The sequence below is a fragment of the Cryptomeria japonica genome, chromosome 6 (genome assembly GCF_030272615.1).
Source record: "Cryptomeria japonica chromosome 6, Sugi_1.0, whole genome shotgun sequence".
Taxonomy (NCBI): domain Eukaryota; kingdom Viridiplantae; phylum Streptophyta; class Pinopsida; order Cupressales; family Cupressaceae; genus Cryptomeria; species Cryptomeria japonica.
Genome location: NC_081410.1, coordinates 228,911,256 through 228,931,662, shown reverse-complemented (window position 1 = coordinate 228,931,662; position 20,407 = coordinate 228,911,256). Strand labels below are relative to the sequence as shown.

Below are 20,407 nucleotides of genomic sequence, written 5' to 3'. Positions count from 1 at the left end.
TAGAGATACAAAGTTCGCCATGGGGAGTTTTCATGGGGACTGATGCTTGGTTGACCCGAGAAGTGAGTGCCGAGGGTGGAGCCAGTGAGGTCAAGCATCTAAGTATCCGCTCTGAATAGCGTAGCCTCAGGGGTAAAACCCCATGTGGGATCAACAACTATTGTCTTGTCCAGCCATAAGAATTGTGCTTGACTTATTTTAAACATTCAAAACATTCAAGACCAAACAGCAAAACATTGTGTCTTTTGTGTCTTCAAGTGTATGCAAAAAAATTTTACATCAAACAACACACTTTTCTTGGAGTCATTTTGGAGTTTAAACACTTGCAAACATTGAGTCCTCATCAACATTGTGTCCTCTTGTCACGAAAAACAGTCAAACAATCAGATTTGGTCACAACAAAACGACTTCACAGATTGAAAAAAAAAAATTGCACAAATTTTACAGAAACGCGTCTGTGTCTGTTTAAACCGCGTCTGAGTCATATAAACGCGTCTGTGAAGGGCAGAATAGCGTCTGTGTTTATAACAGTGTCTGTGTTGAATAGAAACCCGTCTATGTCGGATAACCGCGTCTGTGCAGTATACAGTCGCGTCTGTGTCCAGAATTGCAAAAAAATTTACAGTCCAGCAAACATAAACAAGAAAATCTCAGAAGCGCGTCTATATTAAATAGAGTAGTGTCTGCGTTGGATAACCGCATCTGTGCAGTATACAGGCGCGTCTGTGTTCAAAATTGCAAGAAAATTTCACAGTCCAGCAAACAAAAGAAATCAGTTTCAGAATACTTGAGCTTCCTAGTTTGTTTCTTCAGGTTTCATCTAGCATTCAACCTGTCTTTGGGTCTCACAAAGTCCATCATTGCTTCACATCTCATTTTACATTCATACTTGTCTAAACTTGGGTCAAAAGGTCACTTGCTTGTCCTCATCATACTTTGTCAACACACTACATACAACAACACTTTGCTAAGTGGTCCCTCATCAAGGTTTATTACCTTTGGGTTTCATTTGGTCTTACTTAGGGTCAAGGTCAACTTACCTCATCAAGAGAAACTATCCTCTCTTTGGAAGTCACACCTACTCTACTACATACATACTTGGTCTTACACTTTGGACATTTGCAAGTACACCTCAGATTCATTTACACTCCATACAACTCTTGGTCTTCCATACTTTTTACATTTTCATCTAGTCTCACACATCTTGGTCAATACCTAGTTCATGGTTGAAACCCGTCTTCAAAAATCTAGGAGAGAAACTAAAGAGGCTCAAAAGTCCACAAACATGAGTTCTTATGAGTATGACAATGATTTATTTTTCAATACTGATCACACTACATTGCCGGACATGGATGTCTATAGAAACATTCCAAATATGGAGAACGCAGACACTACAAACAACAATGTTACACACAATGACAATTTGGACAACTTATCAATACATTCAGCAGATGTGGAAGAATCCATTATGAATCCCCATTTCAATCGATTGGTTGACGAAATAATGAGGAGGGATAGAATATATTTCTTACAAATGATGGCACAAAGTGGAGCCAAGATACCTCATGATTTTGACATGTCTCAAATAATGGAACATAGACCTTTGCAACAACCTCACTCCAATATGGATCAAAGGAGACCTAATAGTGGAGGAAATAGAGGACCACATATGGTACCTGAATCACCATCAGTTTTGCTTCAAAAACCAGAGGTCCCACATACACATGGTCAAGAATATGAGACTTACCTTCGTAGACCGGTATGGAAGTCTTATGCAGACAGATATGCTAATGCTAAGGAACAACCAAAGCAATTGGATGTTCAAAGGCATGCTCAAAATTTGGACACAAGGAAACCTCATGTCAAATTTGGGGTCAACACAATGGAACATGACATGCCTGTAGAGTATGGTATACATGCGCAAAATAGATATGGTGTTCCTCAACATGAATCTATACCAAGTGCTCCATATATGCCGCATCACTATAGACCTCCTCCATATGAACATGTGTATGATCAATATCATCCATATATGCAACATGCTCCTCCTCCAATTGGTGCCTCAAGCATGGGGTATGGTCCAAGAAGTCGATCTCCACCTAAGAGCAATTTGGAGCAACAAATAAGGGACTTACAAAAGAAAATGGAGGACATAAATGCACCGAAGCCAACATACACAATGAGAGACATATGTCCTTATCCATTTGACAAGAGCATTCCAATGCCTCCATTTCCTACACATTTTGTGATGCCTAAATTTGACAAGTATAGAGGAAAAAGGGATCCTAAGGCACACATAAGACAGTTTTTCACAGCTTGCATTGAAGTAGCAGCAGAAGAGACATATTTGATGAGATTATTCCCACAAAGCTTAGGTGATCAAGCTATGGAATGGTTCTCCCAACTCCCACCTGGTATTAAGTCATGGGGTGACTTAGCAGAGGCATTTATTCAACATTTCTCCTACAACATAGAGACAGACATATCAGTCACTACTTTGTGCAACACCAAGCAAAAAGAGGGAGAATCTTTTGCATCATTTTTACAAAGATGGAGAAATCTAGCCAGCAGATGCTCTTGTGAAATTCCACAAAAACAAATGGTAGAAATGTTCACCCAGAATGTTAACAAAGACATTGGTTATGATCTCAGAAAAGCTTGTTTGTCCACCTTCAAGGACGTCATTGAAAAAGGCTTAGCAACAAAAAAGGTTCTAATTGAACAAGGAGTCATTAAGATATTCAAGGAAAACAAAGACGACTTTAAAGGAAAAGACAAGCCAAGATTTTGGAATAAAAACAAGAACACAATCAATGATGGTGTTGTTGATGCCAACACGGTGCGACCCAAATTCATCTTTTCAGGATCAAGTTCTACAAACAATCAAGTGAATACTCAAACAACTTCTAGATCACGAAGGAAGTACACTCCATTGGGAGAACCACTTGAGTCAGTTTTCAAGAAGCTGGTGGCAAACAAGGTAATCATAGTTCCAGATTTTCCTCCATATGAACCAAAGGTTAAACCAAATTGGTGGAATGATGATGAGTATTGTGAATTTCATAAGAGCAAGGGTCATAAGACAGGAAATTGTCATCGACTGAAGAACATCATACAAGATCTCATTGATAGAGGTGATATTGAGATTGAGGGACATTCCTCCAATCAAGAATATGAGATGTTTAAGGAACCATTCCCAAAGCACGACAAGGGAAAAGCTAAAGTCACAGATGATCAAGCCAACTATACTAGAGCACCTTACAACTATGATTCAACTATCAATCATATCTCGATGGACAATCATATCTCTACTATTACCATCAAGAACAAAAACCCTGAGAATCCTCCTCAGTGACCCAAGATTGTCCTAAGAGGTGTTGGATCTTCTTCCGAACCTACTTCTGAATGTCATGTTACAACTCGTCGAGGTAAAATTACTTTGCCAGGTGCTTAAACTAAAAACACCGCTTCTTCATCAACCAAACCTGAGTATGACCTTGTAGAACAGTTAGGGAAGACACCCGCGCTCATCTCCATACTTGAACTCTTACGCATATCCCCCGCTCATAAAGCTATTCTTGACAAAATCTTGAGAGATACTGCTATTCCTATTGATCTGAATGTGGACCAGTTTCAAGCCATGGTGGGATACCTTTCCATTCCACATTCCCTTACATTCACAGAAGCTGATGATGCCTCCGTAAGTTAGCCTCATAATGCACCATTACATATTGAAGCCTTCATACACAAACATCAAATAAAACGAGTCCTAATAGATGGAGGAGCTGGTCTAAACATTTGCACATTAAGCACTATCAAACAATTGGGATATTCTGACAAAGCTATAAATTAAAAAAATCAAATCACCATCAAGGCATATGATGATGAAGAGCGCTCATCCAAGGGCACAGTCACCTTACCTCTAAGAATTGGGCCAGTTACAAAGGATGTGGTTTGTCAAGTCCTGGATTTAGATCTCACTTATAATATATTGCTAGGACGTCCTTGGATTCATGAAATGAGGGCAGTCCCATCAACATATCACCAATGCATTAAGTTTCCTCACAACGGAGTCGAGGTAACAGTTAACGGCGATCCTAATCCGTTCATATATTGCAATAACTTGAGACCACATACTGAGATCATCATTCCCAGTAATCGTGAAGCTGTTCCTTCTTCGGCATACATTGACCCTGAGTCATTAAAACCTTCAACATCAAAACAGGGTGAACTTAAAGGCAGATTTTAGGACAAAGGCATGGGAGAATACACTTTAAATCAGACCATGTATTTACGACAAGTCATGAGCTCTCCAAAAGAATATGGAAGACCACATCCTAACAAGCAAATATCCATCATAGTATTCAAATGGGATCCTACTACCTTTCAAAGATGGGGCGAACTGGAAGAGGAAGGTTTATACAAAATGCTCTACAAAGACATTGAAGATGACACACAAGATCAGATCAATATACCCTGTGAGAAATATGGCAAAGGCTTCAAGATTCTCCAAAAATTTGGGTATGATGGAAAAAGCCCTCTTGGGTTACGAAAAGAAGGCGTTATGGAGCCCTTACAATCTGAATTGACTGTAAAAAGGGAACGCTCGAAGGGACTTGGTTTTCTGACCTCCAAGATCCACACTAAAAGGATAGAAGAGGCATCACGAATCAAAATTGCCAAAATTCAACAAGAGGATCGCTATTCCACAGACTCCAACGAATGGGAATGGGGTTCAGACAAATCCTCCAGTGACTATGAGCTCACCGAGACATTCAGAGAGCCAGATGAACCCACAAAAGAGGAGGAGTTTTATAACAAATTCAGAGTTGGTCAAGAAACAACCCATGAGGAGTCTACACAGTCCTTGTCTCAAGGTTCTAGGTTGAAATCACATAGGATGAGAACACCTGTTCCGGAATGCGCTACTAGTGATGATAATTTGGATTCGTTCACGATCGAGACTGATGAGGAGAGTGCCATCGATGACCTCGATAATTACCTCGACATACCCGAATATAACCACATGTTCACTCTTGACCCCGCAAACTCCGAAAACATTAAAGGCCTTCCCCTTGTTCACCACCAACTCATTGACTGGGATTATGAAGGACCAGCATAGTTTGACACATTCCAAAATGATGAAGCTGTTATTGACTATCTTGGCATACGAGATGATCTTCCCCTTGGGTACCATAAAGCAGGATACACTATAGAACTCAACAACATGGCATATTTTGGTGAGGATGTCGGACCTTCCAGTCGCAAAAATGTGAAAATAAGAATAAATCAAGGGTCTTATGGCGAAAACCACACTGTGGCGCTATCTGATCCCAAAAAAGTAAAAAGAAAGGACGTATCTGAGGGTGAAAACCTCTCTGAGGCACCCGAAGATGGAAGGCTCGACATTCTCCCAGCCTCGTATGAGGAAAAGTCATCCATGCTAGTAGAGGAGACTATCAAAACAAACATTGGTACGGAAGAGGTTCCACACAACATATTCCTGGCTAAATCATTGACAGAGTCCGAAAGGTCACAGTTCATAAGTTTCTTCAAGGAACGACAAATCAACTTTGCATGGTCATACGCTGATATGCCTGGACTGGATCCGGATTTGGTAATGCATCATTTGACAGTCAAACCGGGGGCAAAGCCAGTGAAACAGAAATTAAGAAAAATGCATCCACAAGTGGCATTACTAGTCAAAGCAGAGCTGGAGAAGTTATTGGATGTCCGATTCATACGCCCAATTGATTATCCTGAATGGATCTCCAATTTAGTACCTGTCAGTAAACCAGATCGCAGTATCAGAATATGTATAGATTTCAGAGACATCAACAAAGCTTGTCCAAAAGATGACTTCCCATTACCAAATATTGACTTGATCGTTGATCTCACGGCAGGTCACGAAATGTTATCATTGATGGATGGATTTTCTGGTTATAATCAAATCAGGATTGCACCCGAAGATCAACACAAAACATCATTCACTTGTCCCTGGGGAACTTTCTGCTGGAATGTCATGCCCTTCGGACTAAAAAATGCAGGTGCTACATATCAAAGAGCAATGACCACTATCTTTCATGATCTCATGCACGTAACTGTGGAAGATTATGTTGACGATCTCTTGGGTAAATCAGTAGACAGAAATACACATTTGGACATACTTTCAGTCGTCTTTGATCGGTTGGAAAAATACAAAGTAAGATTAAACCCCAAGAAATGTGTCTTTGGAGTAACCTCCGGGAAGCTCCTAGGATTCATTGTGTCCAAAAGAGGAATCGAAGCCGATCCAGCAAAAGTCAAGGCTATCTTGGACATGCCGCCACCCAGAAATATCAGTCAACTTCGATCCTTACAAGGGAGACTCTAGTCTATACGAAGATTCATAGCACAACTTGCAGATAAGTGTAATCCTTTTCAACACCTACTGCATAAAAATATCAAATTCAAATGGGATGATAACTGTCAACAAGCTTTTTAGACGCTCAAAGATTATCTTTTGAATTCGCCTGTTCTGATGCCACCAGTTCCAGATCAGCCTTTGTTACTATACATATCAGCTACTCCAACAGCACTGGGGGCACTCTTAGCACAACAAATTGCTGGGGGCAAGGAAAAAGCCATATACTATATCAGTCACACATTGGTGGGATATGGGCTAAACTACACACCAATCGAGCGTGCATGTCTCGCCGTGGTCTTTGCTTCACAAAAATTACGACATTACATGCTTACTCATAAGACTAAGCTAGTTGCAAGGATAGACCCATTGAAATACCTTCTCAATAAAGCAACACTTACTGGGCGGCTGGCCAAATGGGTAATGATCCTTAGTGAATTCGACATCGAGTATGTGGACAGAAAAGCAATAAAAGGACAAGCCATCGCGGATCAATTAGCAGATGCCTCCATGATTGATGATGTTCCTCTAAATTCAGAATTTCCAGACGAATCCATTTTAACAATATCACATGCAAAGCCATGGCAACTATACTTTGACGACTCATACACACAGCATGGGGCAGAAGCTGGTATTCTCTTTATAACTCCTCAAGGAGATTCTATACCAAAATCATACCGCTTATCATTTCCTTGCACTAACAATATAGCGGAATATGAGGCATTAACAACAGGATTACAAATTGCAGTTCAGTGGAAGATCCAGGAACTTCATGTTTTTGGGGATTCCCAACTTGTCATCCGTCAAGCAACTGATGATTACCAAACAAAAGATGAAAAATTACTGCCTTACAAGCAAATGGTGGATGATTTGAAACAACACTTCACAAAGATAGATTTTGAGCAGATACCAAGAGAGCAGAATCGTGCTGCAGATGCCATGGCTACAATTGTTTCAATGATTGATCTACCTCACAATGAGACCTGCTATGAGTTCTTGGTGGAAAACCTGTTGGTTCCTTCATACGAGATCACTCCTACTGAAATGATATGCGTTGTTGGTCCCGAATCCCAGTTATATGGTTCCATCTTCACATACCTTCGCGACAATACCCTACCTCCTGATCTATCAAATAACCAACGTCGCACCTTCATTCGTCAATCCTCTCGATATGTCATTTTAGCTGATACCCTATACCGGCGAGGTCTAGGTGGCACTCTTCTTAGATGTCTAGAAAGCGACGAAGCTCAGATTGCGTTACGTGAAGTGCATGAAGGGATATGTGGTCCACATGCTAGTGGTCCTACCTTGGCCAAGAAACTCATTAGGACTGGATATTACTGGCCCACTATGGAAAAAGACTCATATTAGTTTGTCAAGAAATGTAAGCAATGTCAAATTCATGGAGACCTCATACATGCGCCAGCACAAGAACTACAACCACTTGCATCTCCTTGGCCCTTTTATCAGTGGGGACTCGATCTCATAGGCAAGATTCACCCTCCTTCCTCTAATGGTCATAAATTCATTATCACAGCCACAGAGTATTTCACAAAATGGATTGAAGTCGTGCCTCTCACACAAGTCACTGGAAAATAGATTGCTACATTCATCCTTAACTATATCATATGCCGATACGGTATTCCTATTTCCATTATTACTGATAACGGGCGTCCCTTCAAAAATCAGGATGTTCGTGAACTCTGTGACCGCTTCCATATTTCCCATCGTTTCTCCACACCATATTACCCCCAAGGTAATGGCCAAGCTGAGGCGTCTAATAAAACAATCCTTAAAATCCTCAAGAAGACAGTCGACGACGCTGGCCGTAATTGGCATATCCAACTCAATCCTGCACTTTGGGCCTACCGCACAAGTGTCCGCACACTTACAGGAGCTACACCCTATTCACTTGTTTATGGCACTAAAGCCATCTTGCCTATTGAGGTCGAGTTACCCTCTTTACGGGTCTCTTTGCAAAACATCATCACTGATGAAGATTACAGGGTCTCTCGCTTACAAGAACTAGAACTGCTGGATGAACGGAGACAAACTGCTTTTAATCATCTCAAGGCTTACCAACAACGAATGAGTCGCAGCTACAATCACAAGGTCAAGCCTCGTACATTTGAGGTAGGTGACTTGGTTCTCAGAGAAAACCCCAAGAATCAGCAAGACAGAGAGAAGAAGGGCAAGTTCGAACCAAATTGGCTTGGTCCTTACATTATTACAGCAGCATATGGATCTGGTGCATATCAGCTCTCAACTACAGAAGGTGAACCTTTGGAGGATCCTATTAACAGCATGCACCTTCGCAGGTTCTACACATAGCTCTTCGGAATATCCTAATTCAAAAATACAAAAAAAATTATAAAACAAAAAAAATTGTTACTTGGTGAAAACCTGGCAAACAGGCGCCTTGTGACACAAAAAACATTGAAAAATCAAAAAAAGTAAAGAGAAATAATTTCGTCCAATGGTGAAAACCACTTCAGTGGCGCCCTGGGTAAGTACCATGGTGAAAACTGGGTCACCAGCGCCATGCATAGAGACATTGCTCCTCCCTCCTTCAGGTTTCTCTTTCATCACTTCACTTTGCACACACTCACAACATATTCGTTCATAATAAACTTACCCATTCCCATCATGGCTTGTTATTGATCTACCCAAGATTGGTTGGCCATTCATAATAAACCATCCCTTTACACCCCTTTTCCATCCATAATAAATCAAATCCTATCTGTGGCTAAGGCAAAATCCTATGTCTAGTGATGGGTGTGGAACTGAGAACATCACATGTTTTGAGGAGTACAGTTTCTTCCAGCTTTCTTCAGTCTATTCGCGCACAATCCGCAATAAAGCAACATTTGCATCACGGGATCCGTAGTAAAGTTCCATCTTCTCCCCAATAAAGTATCAGTTTCATGGATTCAGTCAGTTTCAGATGAGACACAGCAGCAACAATGAGCTTCAACAAATCAAATCTTTCAACAGACTCAGACAACATATGATTCAGTGCTATCTATCCTTTTTGTGAAAGTGAACATTGTGACCACAATCGAATAAGACTTATACAAGTGACAAGAGACACTAAACTTGAGGACTACAGTGGATGTTTGTGTCGAGTCTTGGTTTTCTTTTGATTTTATCTTTTGGTGACATGTCTTTTAGCTTTTCCGGGATGTCTTTGACTAGAGATTCTATCTCCAGGATGTCTTTGACTAGAAAGGCGAGGATGGGGTATCGTCACCTATTTGTATTTACTGTCTGTGGATTGTCTCTTAGTAATGCTATGACTTGTCCAAGGATATGAGGACACTATGAGTCTAGTATGAATTGGGGCATTCCTTGTTTGTGACTGTCTTATCTCCATGCAAACAGGTAAAATGACTTTCTGGGTCGAACAAATGCCTCGATTGTCATAACCTACTTGCCATAATAAAGCTCAATGATGATAACGCACAAGAAGCTCTTTCACTTTCATATCTTCTGTCTTTCATCCCCCCTTTCTTGATTGACTTCCATCATCCTTCTCGAGTCCGCGTAGCCTGCTATCACATGACTGAATATAATGACACACCAAAAACATTTGCATTTCATGTAGCTGCACCTACATTACCACATATAAGCATTTCATACATACATATAGATATCACAATTGCATCACATCCTACACACAACAGCTGTTAGCACAATTTACATTTGCATTATCATATTCATTTGCATTACATACATTCACATTTGCATCATGCATACACATATAAAACATAAAAGAACAAAAAAATATATTGCATTGCATCATATACATATTTGCATCCATATCATAAGCATCACATAAGAACATCTCATCACATAGGTACACATGCATATAGCTGCCGCAAAGATGAATCCTCTCATATATATAATCATAAGTGTCATGATACAATGATGTCAAAAATACATATGGCTACAATCACCCGCAGGTGTCTACAATACAAAAAGAATGGCACAACACTGATACAATGGGAGCCCTCTATGGCTATGATGAACTCCCTCCCTCGGAGCCGCCTGGCCTCGGTGGAATCTGAGCCCCTGAGGGACCCGCCCCAGGATCACCCTGCCTATCTCCTCTATCTGGTGGTGGTGGTGGTGGACCCATGACCCCACCACTAGATTCCTGCCTCCTCCGACTCCCTCCCGTAGCTGTCGCTGTACGCGACGGTCTATGGAAACTCCTCGCCCGTTGATCTGCTGGCACTGCACCATAGTAGAGGTCCCTCCAGTACCCTATCTCCTCTTTGGCCCGCAGGACATATGCATATCCTGCCCCTGTGTCCTCCGTTGCCTGTCTCCCTGCCCTCAGCGCTGTCTCAGCCTCTGTATAGCGCTAGATAGCCTGATCTCTCTCCCACTCAGTATCTCTAAGCCTCGTCCTGAGCCGATCTCTCTCCCACTACTCCTCTCCTCCTCCGTCGGCCTCTGCCCCCATGGCCTCCTCCATCATCATCCTCCTCACCACCACCATCTCCCTCCAGTGCCTCTCCTGGATCTGTCAACCGTGGGAATGGATGCTCTGCCCAATACGCTGTATACTCTGCATCCATCCCGACATCCTCAATCTCAGGCCACATGTCCCAGGGTAGAGGTAGCATCTCCACCAGTTGTGTCACTGCCTGATCATACGACAGCAACGACCCAAACTGTGCCTGATCTCTCACGGTACGGGCATACATGCCTGATCCCCATGGCATCCTCTGAATCCTGCCATACTGCCTGCAAACCCTGTCCACTAGCTGCCTCTCTAGCACATAGGGCATCCGCCCAATCAGGTACCTGCTCCGAAAGGTGTAGGGCAGCTCCACTGCGTCATCCTCCCACTCCTCGTAGCCTAGATATGGTCTCCATATGACCACATCGATGTCATCAATCATTCGCCGCCAATGCTCCAACCTGCCAATCCGTGGCTGCAAGGTGATCATATCATACAGGTGCACAAAACTGCGTCCATGTCCCCTGCCTCTGAAGTGTATCGACCTCGTCACTGGCAGATGCTCGTAAGCCCAAACCTGCAATAGTGTCACCCCGCAGCCCAATCCCACTGATCCATGATACACAAACTGATGCAGCTCATAGTATAAGTGTGCCAGCACACACGGTCCCCAGGCATATCTGGTATGCTGTGTCATCAGTGTCTCCAGTGCTCCCCCTAGCCCACAGCCAAACCCCGTGTCGCCCTGTCTGGACACAGGAAACCACTGATCGCTCCTCCGATCACTGCCGGCAATGCTAAACCTGTGGCTGTCATGGTATCCTAGGCCACGTGTCCTGCCCTCATCTCCAATCCAGGGTCCTGAAACACCCGTCTCAATGCCTCTCTGTCACCATCTCGATCGTATGGGATCAGCTCCCCATCGATCGGCACCCGCAAAATCCTGTATACATCCTCCAGGGTGACTGTCATCTCACCCATCAGTATATGGAATGTGCACGTCTCAGAGTGCCATCTCTCAGCTAATGCAGTCAGCAAACCCATGTTTGCCCGAAACTCAGGCACATACAGCACATGTCTCAGACCCATCTCCTCGATGGCAGCTCTATCCTGAAACGACAACTCAGGTCGCAACCTCTGCGTCGATGGGAATCTCTCCCGTGACTCTAGCATCGGCAAATACTCCTGCAGTCAAACAACTCAATCATGTCAGTTATAGTGGCATTCACTGTTTATCACAAAATGCTACTCGCTATCTAAATGCATATGGCTATCTACCCTAGTGACACTCACTGTTCATCACAAAGTGTTGCTATTTATCCTAGTGGTACTCACTGTTCATCACAAAGTACTACGTGTGTGACACTCCCTGTTCATCACAAAGTGTTACTCACATTTGCACTCCCTGTTCATCACAAAGTGCTGCTCATATTTCAGTACTCCCTGTTCATCACAAAGTACTCTATCTTGGTACTCATTGTTCATCACAAAGTGCTGCTCATATTTCAGTACTCCCTGTTCATCACAAAGTACTCTATCTTGGTACTCACTGTTCATCACAAAGTGCCTTGATCTATCCTAGTCTTCTCTAGAGGACCTGCTTGAGTGTATCCTCTCAGCAGCTTATCCAATCGACAACGTATGTTCATCACAGAACTGTCGATTTGACCTAGAAGATGCAAATTCATACTTTTTAAATGCAAACGCGCTTACATGACGCAAATGCTTTTAAAGACTGCACAGACGCGCCTGTCTGACATAGACGCGCCTGCCGGACACAAACGTGCCTATGCTTTGCATAGACGCGCCTATTTGACACAGACGTGCCTATTTGACACAGACGTGCCTTCTTGGCACAAACACGCCTAAAAAGCACAGACACGGCCGCATTTAACACAGACGCGGGTCCAGACACAAACGCGCCTGACACAAACATAGACGCGCCTAGTAGACATAGACGCGCCTGGCACCAACGCAGACGCGCCTGGACGTTTTTTGACACTTTTTGGACCCTAGTCTAAGCACATTTATTGCCCTATTCGACATGCATTAATGACAAAATTAAATGCGTCAAAGTACAAGGAGGTTTGGTGGTACTTACCGGCTCTCCTGCCTCTGCTGGCCTCTGGAATCGGCGAACGCGGTCGAATCTATGCACGAAAGCCATCGCTGCTGACTGCTCCTGCTCTATTTTCGCTCTGCAATATGCTCTTATGGATGCGTGGATGACAATGAGGATGTATTTTCCCCCGTGGTCTATCTTATAGCCTACCCTAGCCCTCGCCTTCATTTCCCGAGTCAGTCTTCATTATCCCGTGACTCTGTCACCTTATCCGGTCAGTCTATTCTATCCCGTCTTTCTTATCGAGAGATTGTCTGCAATCTTTTCAGACATTTTCATCCAATCTCTCGAGGGGGCATATCATTCCCATTCTGGGGCAACTCTGTATCAGTTCATCTTATCTTCTTTGAAACAACGCGACAAGCCGCATTGTCTCAAAGAGGGGCAAAATGTAGACACCTAAAAATGTCATGTCTAATTAAATAAATATTTTATTTATTTAATTATCTAAGCCTAATTCTTCTATTAATTAAATAAATATTTATTTATTTAATTAATTCATTTATCCTCTTCTAGCCTTATTTCTCATTTAAATAAATACATTTATTTATTTAAATTATCCTTTTCCTAAATTAAATAAATATTTTATTTATTTAATTGATCCCACTTCTTCTATTAATTAAATAAATCTTATTTATTTAATTAATTCATTAACCTTTTCTACACATGACACATGTCATTCATCTCTTAATTCATACACTACCTACCCCTTTCATTATTTTACTATTTCTTCTACCTACCCTCTAATCCTAGCCGACCTCCTTTTTACACCTCTCAATCTTATCCCTCCCTTTCATATAGTGTCTTCTATATAAGGAGATGCTTCCTTCATTATCAAACCCTAATCAATCACCTTAATGATTCATCCTAATCAAGCATTCTAATAACCCAAATCGACAATTTGGAGGACTTGACTACACTACGATCCTATTTGCAACCACATTCCGTTCTTTGTTGAGCTCTTGTGCACATAAAATCTGAGAGCAAATATATCAAGCAAGATCAATGGAGATAGGAAGAATGGAGATCAAAACCCTATTGGACATGTGATGGTATAATCTTTGTGATTTCATGTGATTTGCATTGTCTTAGGTAATCTTCATATGTTATGGTGGATCTTTGTTGTTGTTAGGCTAGGGTTTTGTGGTTGGATTCATTTAGCCTTTCAATCTTGTTGTTATTGTTATCCATTTTCACCATACACACTTGCCTCTTAGGGTTTCCTCTTAAGCTTTTTGCACATGCTCATCTCCACCATAAATCAATTTCAACTTTTCCCAAACTTCATAAATGGTTTCTAAACCATGAACATCAATATACTCTGAATCAAAAGGTGTACTTACAATGGCTTCCAATGCTTGAATATTCTTTGTTGTTCCTTAAGTTGATCAGCAGTCAGAGTACCGGTAGGAGATGTGTATTGATTAACCACATGCTCCTAGAACTGTGGCCCCATACCTTTGATGTAGATCTTCATTTTGTCACTCCAGATTTTGTAGTTATCTTTTGTGAACTTAGGACCCTCCTTCTTCATCATCTTAGATCTTTACCTCAAGCAGTTAAGCTTTTGCAAAAGAGGACCTAGTGCTCTAATACCAATTGTTATTATGAGGATCCGGTTACTACTGAGAGGGGGGGCGAATCAGTAGTAAAATAATTCTGCAATACTTTCAAAAACCTTTACCGGTAACTACTCAAACAATCTTCATAAGAAAATTTACCAAACCATTCACTCAAGTGTTCATCATTATGCAAACAATGTAAAGGTATCAAATGCACAAATCAACAATGCAACCACCATATGAACACAAAGATTTTTCATGTGGAAACCCAATTGGGAAAGACCACAGTGGGAATTAGCACCCACAAAACATTTGCACTCTTTTGGAATGCATCTGGTTAAAGGCCTAGCTCGGTTAAGAGCTTTACAATATGCCCTGTTAAGAGAAGACCTTATTAGGAGTCACCCGGTTAAGGGATTTTACCTCGGCCTTGTTAGGTGCTCTACCCTGTTAGGAGTAACCTTGTTAGAGGATTTCAAACTCAAGTTAATGAGCCACCCGGTCAAGGGATTTACAATATAAGACCTGTTAGGATCTACTCGGTTAAGGGATTTCAAAGGGAAAATGATATGATTACAACACTTCCTTGCTTGCTAGTACAAATCTTTTTTACCACAACTTTGCTACACACATGCCAACACTTCAATCTAGTTCGGCAATACGTTCTTGTCAAACCGCCGACACACAATCTCTTCTCCAACTAGCCCTAAATACACTTTTCAGTTAGGTCAGCTACATAACCCTGACTACATTCAAAATACAATGAATTTACATTTAGCATGGCAAAACAATCCACCAAAATACATTACAGATCATTACAACAATTTTCTAGATGATTTCCATCGTTGAATGATCACCGCACATCGATTTGATAAGCAATCAAACCCTTGTTTCATTATCCTAAGCACTTTATTGTTTCCCAAGAAATTCGATCCTTGTACGCACTCAAACACGATCTTATCATTACACATGGATTCTGACACGTCATCACTAAGTTAAATCATTACCGGTTAAAGATCTGTTAGGTATTTATTCTTCTTCACAGAGTTCACAACAACCAATCATAAGTCACTCAATACACCGAATCTGTTGATGCGGTTCAGAACATAGGTGCATGTTCCTATCTTCAACACTCCTGTAAAACTGCAATGTCTAACTCTTCACCAATTGTTCGTACCAGTCTCTTGATCATCACTTTGTTTCTGTTTACCTTGCTGTCAACCGGTTCCACTACCGGTTAGGCTATACTGGTAGGTCTAGATGACTTAGATGACTAAGAAAACATGGTTTCCATCAATGACAACACAAATAAAGTCATCAAACAACTTGCAACTATACCATCATCATCTAGCCAACGATCTCCATCAACTTTATCGATCATCTTCATCTCATCAACATCTGCATATGCCAACAATCTCCCCGTCATTATCTTCATCAGTTATGCCAACATGCATGACCCCTTCAGACCTCATATGTCCCCTTAGGACACTATGCATGATCAGTATGTGGTCAAATTGGTTCCTAAGGGGTACATTGTACACACTAGGATGTTATAAGGGGTCATATGTGGTCCTAAGGGGTCACGCATGTGTTAACACATGCGTGACCCCTTAGGACCACATATGACCCCTTAAGACACTATGTGATCCTCTATGGTCGTAAGGGGTCATATAGTGTTATCAGGGGCATATGTACACATGCGTGACCCCTTAGGACCACATATGACCCCTTAAGACACTATGTGATCCTCTATGGTCGTAAGGGGTCATATAGTGTTATCAGGGGCATATGTGGTCTTAAGGGGTCCTAAGGGGTCATGTTATGTGTGTAATAAGATGTGAAAAGGGGTCATGGAGGTTCTATTTTTTTTAATTTGTTTAAATTTGTTATCTGTTTTATAATGTTTTCTAAGTTTTAATTATATATTTAATTTTTCTAACATTTTAATTTATTATATTTAGTTTTCTAACATTTTTCTAAGTTTTAATTTTGCTAATGTTTTTCTTAACGTTTTTCTAAGTTTTACTACCTTAGTTTTCTAAGTTTTTCATAACGTTTTTTTAAAAGTTGAAAAAAAAAAAATATAGTTATTTAATTAAAAAAATAAATTAACGTTAAATTAAAACATTAAATTAAGTTTTCTAACATTTTTCTAAGTTTTAATTTTGCTAATGTTTTTCTAAAAATTTTCAGATGTTTTTATAAGTTTTAAAGTTTTAGTATAGATATGTGTTTCTAAGTTTTTGTTAATGTTTTTATAAAATGCTGAAAAAAATAATAGATATACAACTATTTAATTAAAAAAACAAATTAACAAACAAACTATTTACTAATTTTTAAATAAATTTAATAAAAAATAAATAAAACAAAAAAAAAGGTTATTTTGTGAACCTGAAATAATGTAGATCGAAAGCTGAAAGGTGAGAAGCGTTGGCTGTTGCTAACAGGGCATAGTGATGTAATGTTGATGTCGGGTTTGCTCTAACCCCCTCTCCACAGTAAACTCCCAAATTGAAAATGTCATTTTCGGCTTTTATAGACTTAAAAAAAATAATTTTTTTAAAGGGTTTATTTGAAGGGGGGTTCGAGTGAACTCAATAAAAATAAATATTTTATTGGGTTCGATCGAACCCCAAAATCCATCTTGTGTTCGATTGAACCCAGATCCGATGGGGGGTTCGATCGAACTCATGGGGATAGTTCGCTCGAACACCCCTAGTTCATTCAAACCCCCCCAAATTTTTTTTCTCCCACCCCGCGAATTTCATTCGCGAGCAAAAGTGGGAACCATTATTGTGAGTTCACCCTATAATGGTGCAAGTGTTATTGATTATGCCATATACTTTCAAACTGTGATAGGGAGGATAATAAAGGTAGAGATATAAAATCCTTGTGCAAAGCTAAAATCAGAGCATATCCTGATTTCTACAATGTTGTCTTGGTAGAAAAGCAATCATCATATACTAAAAGAGTAATCTAATCACAAACCCATGACAAGGAGAAAATTATTCTCTATCTACATGGAAGCTCTAGAGAAAATAATGCAAAAGAAGGATAAAAGAATATGTGTTTTTTTTATATTTCTAATCCTAACAAATATTCTGCTCATACGTGCATCAACATGACACCAATACAAGATCTTGTAAACACAACAATGAGGGATTTGAATTTGGTTCTCCGCAATGAGAACTCAATGTCTAAACCAATTAGCTCAACCCCTTAATCAAATATATGATTTACAAAACCACTAGTTAACAAGTATAAAATATGAGAGTACATGAATTTACAAGGAGAGATAAAATTTTAAATTATTTAGGAAAGAATAATCCTAAATTTTATTTTGGAGGGAACTTTAGCAAAGAAAACAACATGACAAGAATAACATCATAGCTACTTAATGACTTGCATATGCAATGTAGCTATATGAGCATGAATCAAAAGTAGAGGCCCCTCCCACAACAAAATTATTTACTTTGCAAGAGGTTAAGGAAGGCATTAAGAAGATGAGTATAGGGAAGGCTCGTGACATGGTCAAGTTACATGTATAATACTTAAAATTATAAAAGGGAATCCTTGCCCCTCTAATCTTTTTTTTTTCAACAACTTCATTTAGAATGAGTTTCCAAGTGATTAGAAAATTAGCCTAGCAATACCTCTTTTTAAGAATAGTGATATAAGCAATCCCTTCAATTATTGAATTATCATGATTAATCCTTTGTTTGCAGTGTTGTTTGAAATCACGGTTGAGCATAATTTCAACAAGCGAATAGGATAAAAAGATAAAAGATCAAAAGAACAAGTAGATTTCAAACTAAAACACCAACTATAGATCACGTTCCATTACTTTTAGGCATATCTTTGAAAAGTGGAGGCTTACTATTGTTTTGTTGACTTCATGAAGTTTTGAACATGATTCCAAGGTGTAAACTATGGTGTAGAATGAAAGATCTTGGTATCCCAAAGCAATATGAAGTGGATGTTCATAAGATTTATAATGAGTGTGCTATCTCATAGACTATCTTTGACCTTATATACGTTAAAATTCTTCTATTCTATTCATATTACCATATAAAATTAAATTATTTAATATAATTTTATTTTTTTCAAACCAATTTAATATTTGATCCTCCCTTGGTAATCAATAAAATAAAAACCCAATATTTATTTTCGCTTTTTAATTTTAACAGTAAAGATGTCGCTTAACCGCCACATGCCACGTAGAGGAGGCCTCCTTGATGGATCATTCCATTCTTTTCTTGTGCAGGAATCCTTACACAAATCGGCAAAATGAATGATGGAAATTAGGATTTAACTAGAGAAATCAAAGGATTTTAGCTAAAAAAATAATGGTGGTGAAAGAGGCGTTGCAGAAATGGGCGGCGCGGGTACTGCGGCCATGGCTACAACAGGAAGCCGAAATGGAGTTTGAAGTGAGTCTTTTTGGTATAAGGGGAGTTGTTCGTGACTTCAACTTGAATGCTACGTCTCTCAACTCAACTTTTATGGAGTCCAGCAGGCTGGTGATAAAATCGGTTACTTTTGGAGAGGTGGTTGTTAAATTCACACCGTGGCGAAGTCCTGTCTTCACTCTCCAAATTCATGGCATGCGCATCGTTCTCAGCCCAAGGCAACTCTTTGGCATACCTTTCTAAATGTTTTTCTTCTTTTCTTAATTGATTCTTTTCTCACGTCTGAAATTACAATTTGGCCATTGCTGCTGAAATGTTTCCTTTCTTCTTCCAATTATCCATACTGGTATTTTACAAAAGTGACTGCAGATGGTGTGCCAGATCCGCTACAAGGGCACCAAAATGTGAGTTTATTAATTATCAACTAGTGATTCATTCAAATTAGCACCACAATATCTGCGATACACACCCATTAATGAGAAAAGCATTATCTTAATTATCTACTCCTTACATTGAACTGCAATGAGAAGAACTCTTCCACCTTCGATTATTTCAGAAATCCAATTTACCATAGCTCCAACATCATGGTCATGTGGGTTCTCCTCTTACTCAAGATTCCTATCATGCTTTTATACTCTTTCTTGCACAGCCACTATATGTTCTACCATACTCAACTCAGCCAACATCCTCACAGTTAAGTGGTCCTTCATCTATTTCTAACCTTGGGAGCCTCACAAAAGAAAACTTGAGAACCCCTTACTATTTAGAATCTTAGATATTCGCCAAGGTCATACCTTAACATATTTATTTCAACTTGCTTGTGTGAGCAAGTTTAAGAACCAATATAAAATTTCATTCTAGGAGTGTTATGATCTATTGTGTAGGTGTAATAAAGCACAAGAGACTTGTGTTTCTTATCTATGATTCTCATTTGCAGTTTTAATCTTCAGATACTATATGCAGTTCTTATTGCAGAAGTACATATAAGGTTCTGATGCAAAGAAGATCTTCCCTTTTTCAACACTCTTCACTTGTATAAGTGTTTAAATTTTATGTTACAATTTTTAAGAAGGAAATTATCTTCTTCATCTAAACCAATAAAGTGTAATGTGCAAGGTTCTCGGTTTCATCAAAATTGGGAATGGTTAGCTTTCCTACTTTGCTTTGTATCTCACGGTTAGGTTGGGCTTTCCTTCCTTTATGACCCCTACTACAATATTCAGAAAAGGGAATACACCTCCTAATTTCAGGGTCCAATCTTGCATATTCTATGGCAAGCTCTCTTAACCTAGGGATATGAGTTTCTCCATCATCTTCAGGGGTTTCTTCTCCAATCAAAAAAGAGTGCATATTGGTTCTATGGGTAGATTCTTGGGTAGCTCTGTCATTTCCTTCTGACGGGCTTGGTGACCTGTCTATTTTTCTGGTTTGATCTGAGATCAT

At 40.0% G+C, this 20,407-nt stretch overlaps 1 protein-coding gene across 6 annotated transcripts in view; it reads left to right on the top strand.

The window, feature by feature from the left end:
• The first annotated feature begins 18,788 nt into the window (after window positions 1–18,788).
• Window positions 18,789–20,407, top strand: part of LOC131071412 (uncharacterized) — a 370,752-nt gene continuing 369,133 nt past the window's right edge. For 5 of the 6 annotated variants that reach the window (XM_059207323.1, XM_059207322.1, XM_059207320.1 and 2 more), the window contains exon 1: window positions 18,789–19,182. In XM_059207323.1, the coding sequence (XP_059063306.1) occupies window positions 18,902–19,182 (281 nt within the window). In that variant the 5' untranslated portion in view covers window positions 18,789–18,901. Of the gene's footprint in view, window positions 19,183–19,242; window positions 19,369–20,407 lie in introns of those variants that run through there. The other variant, XM_059207321.1, reaches the window with a different exon arrangement.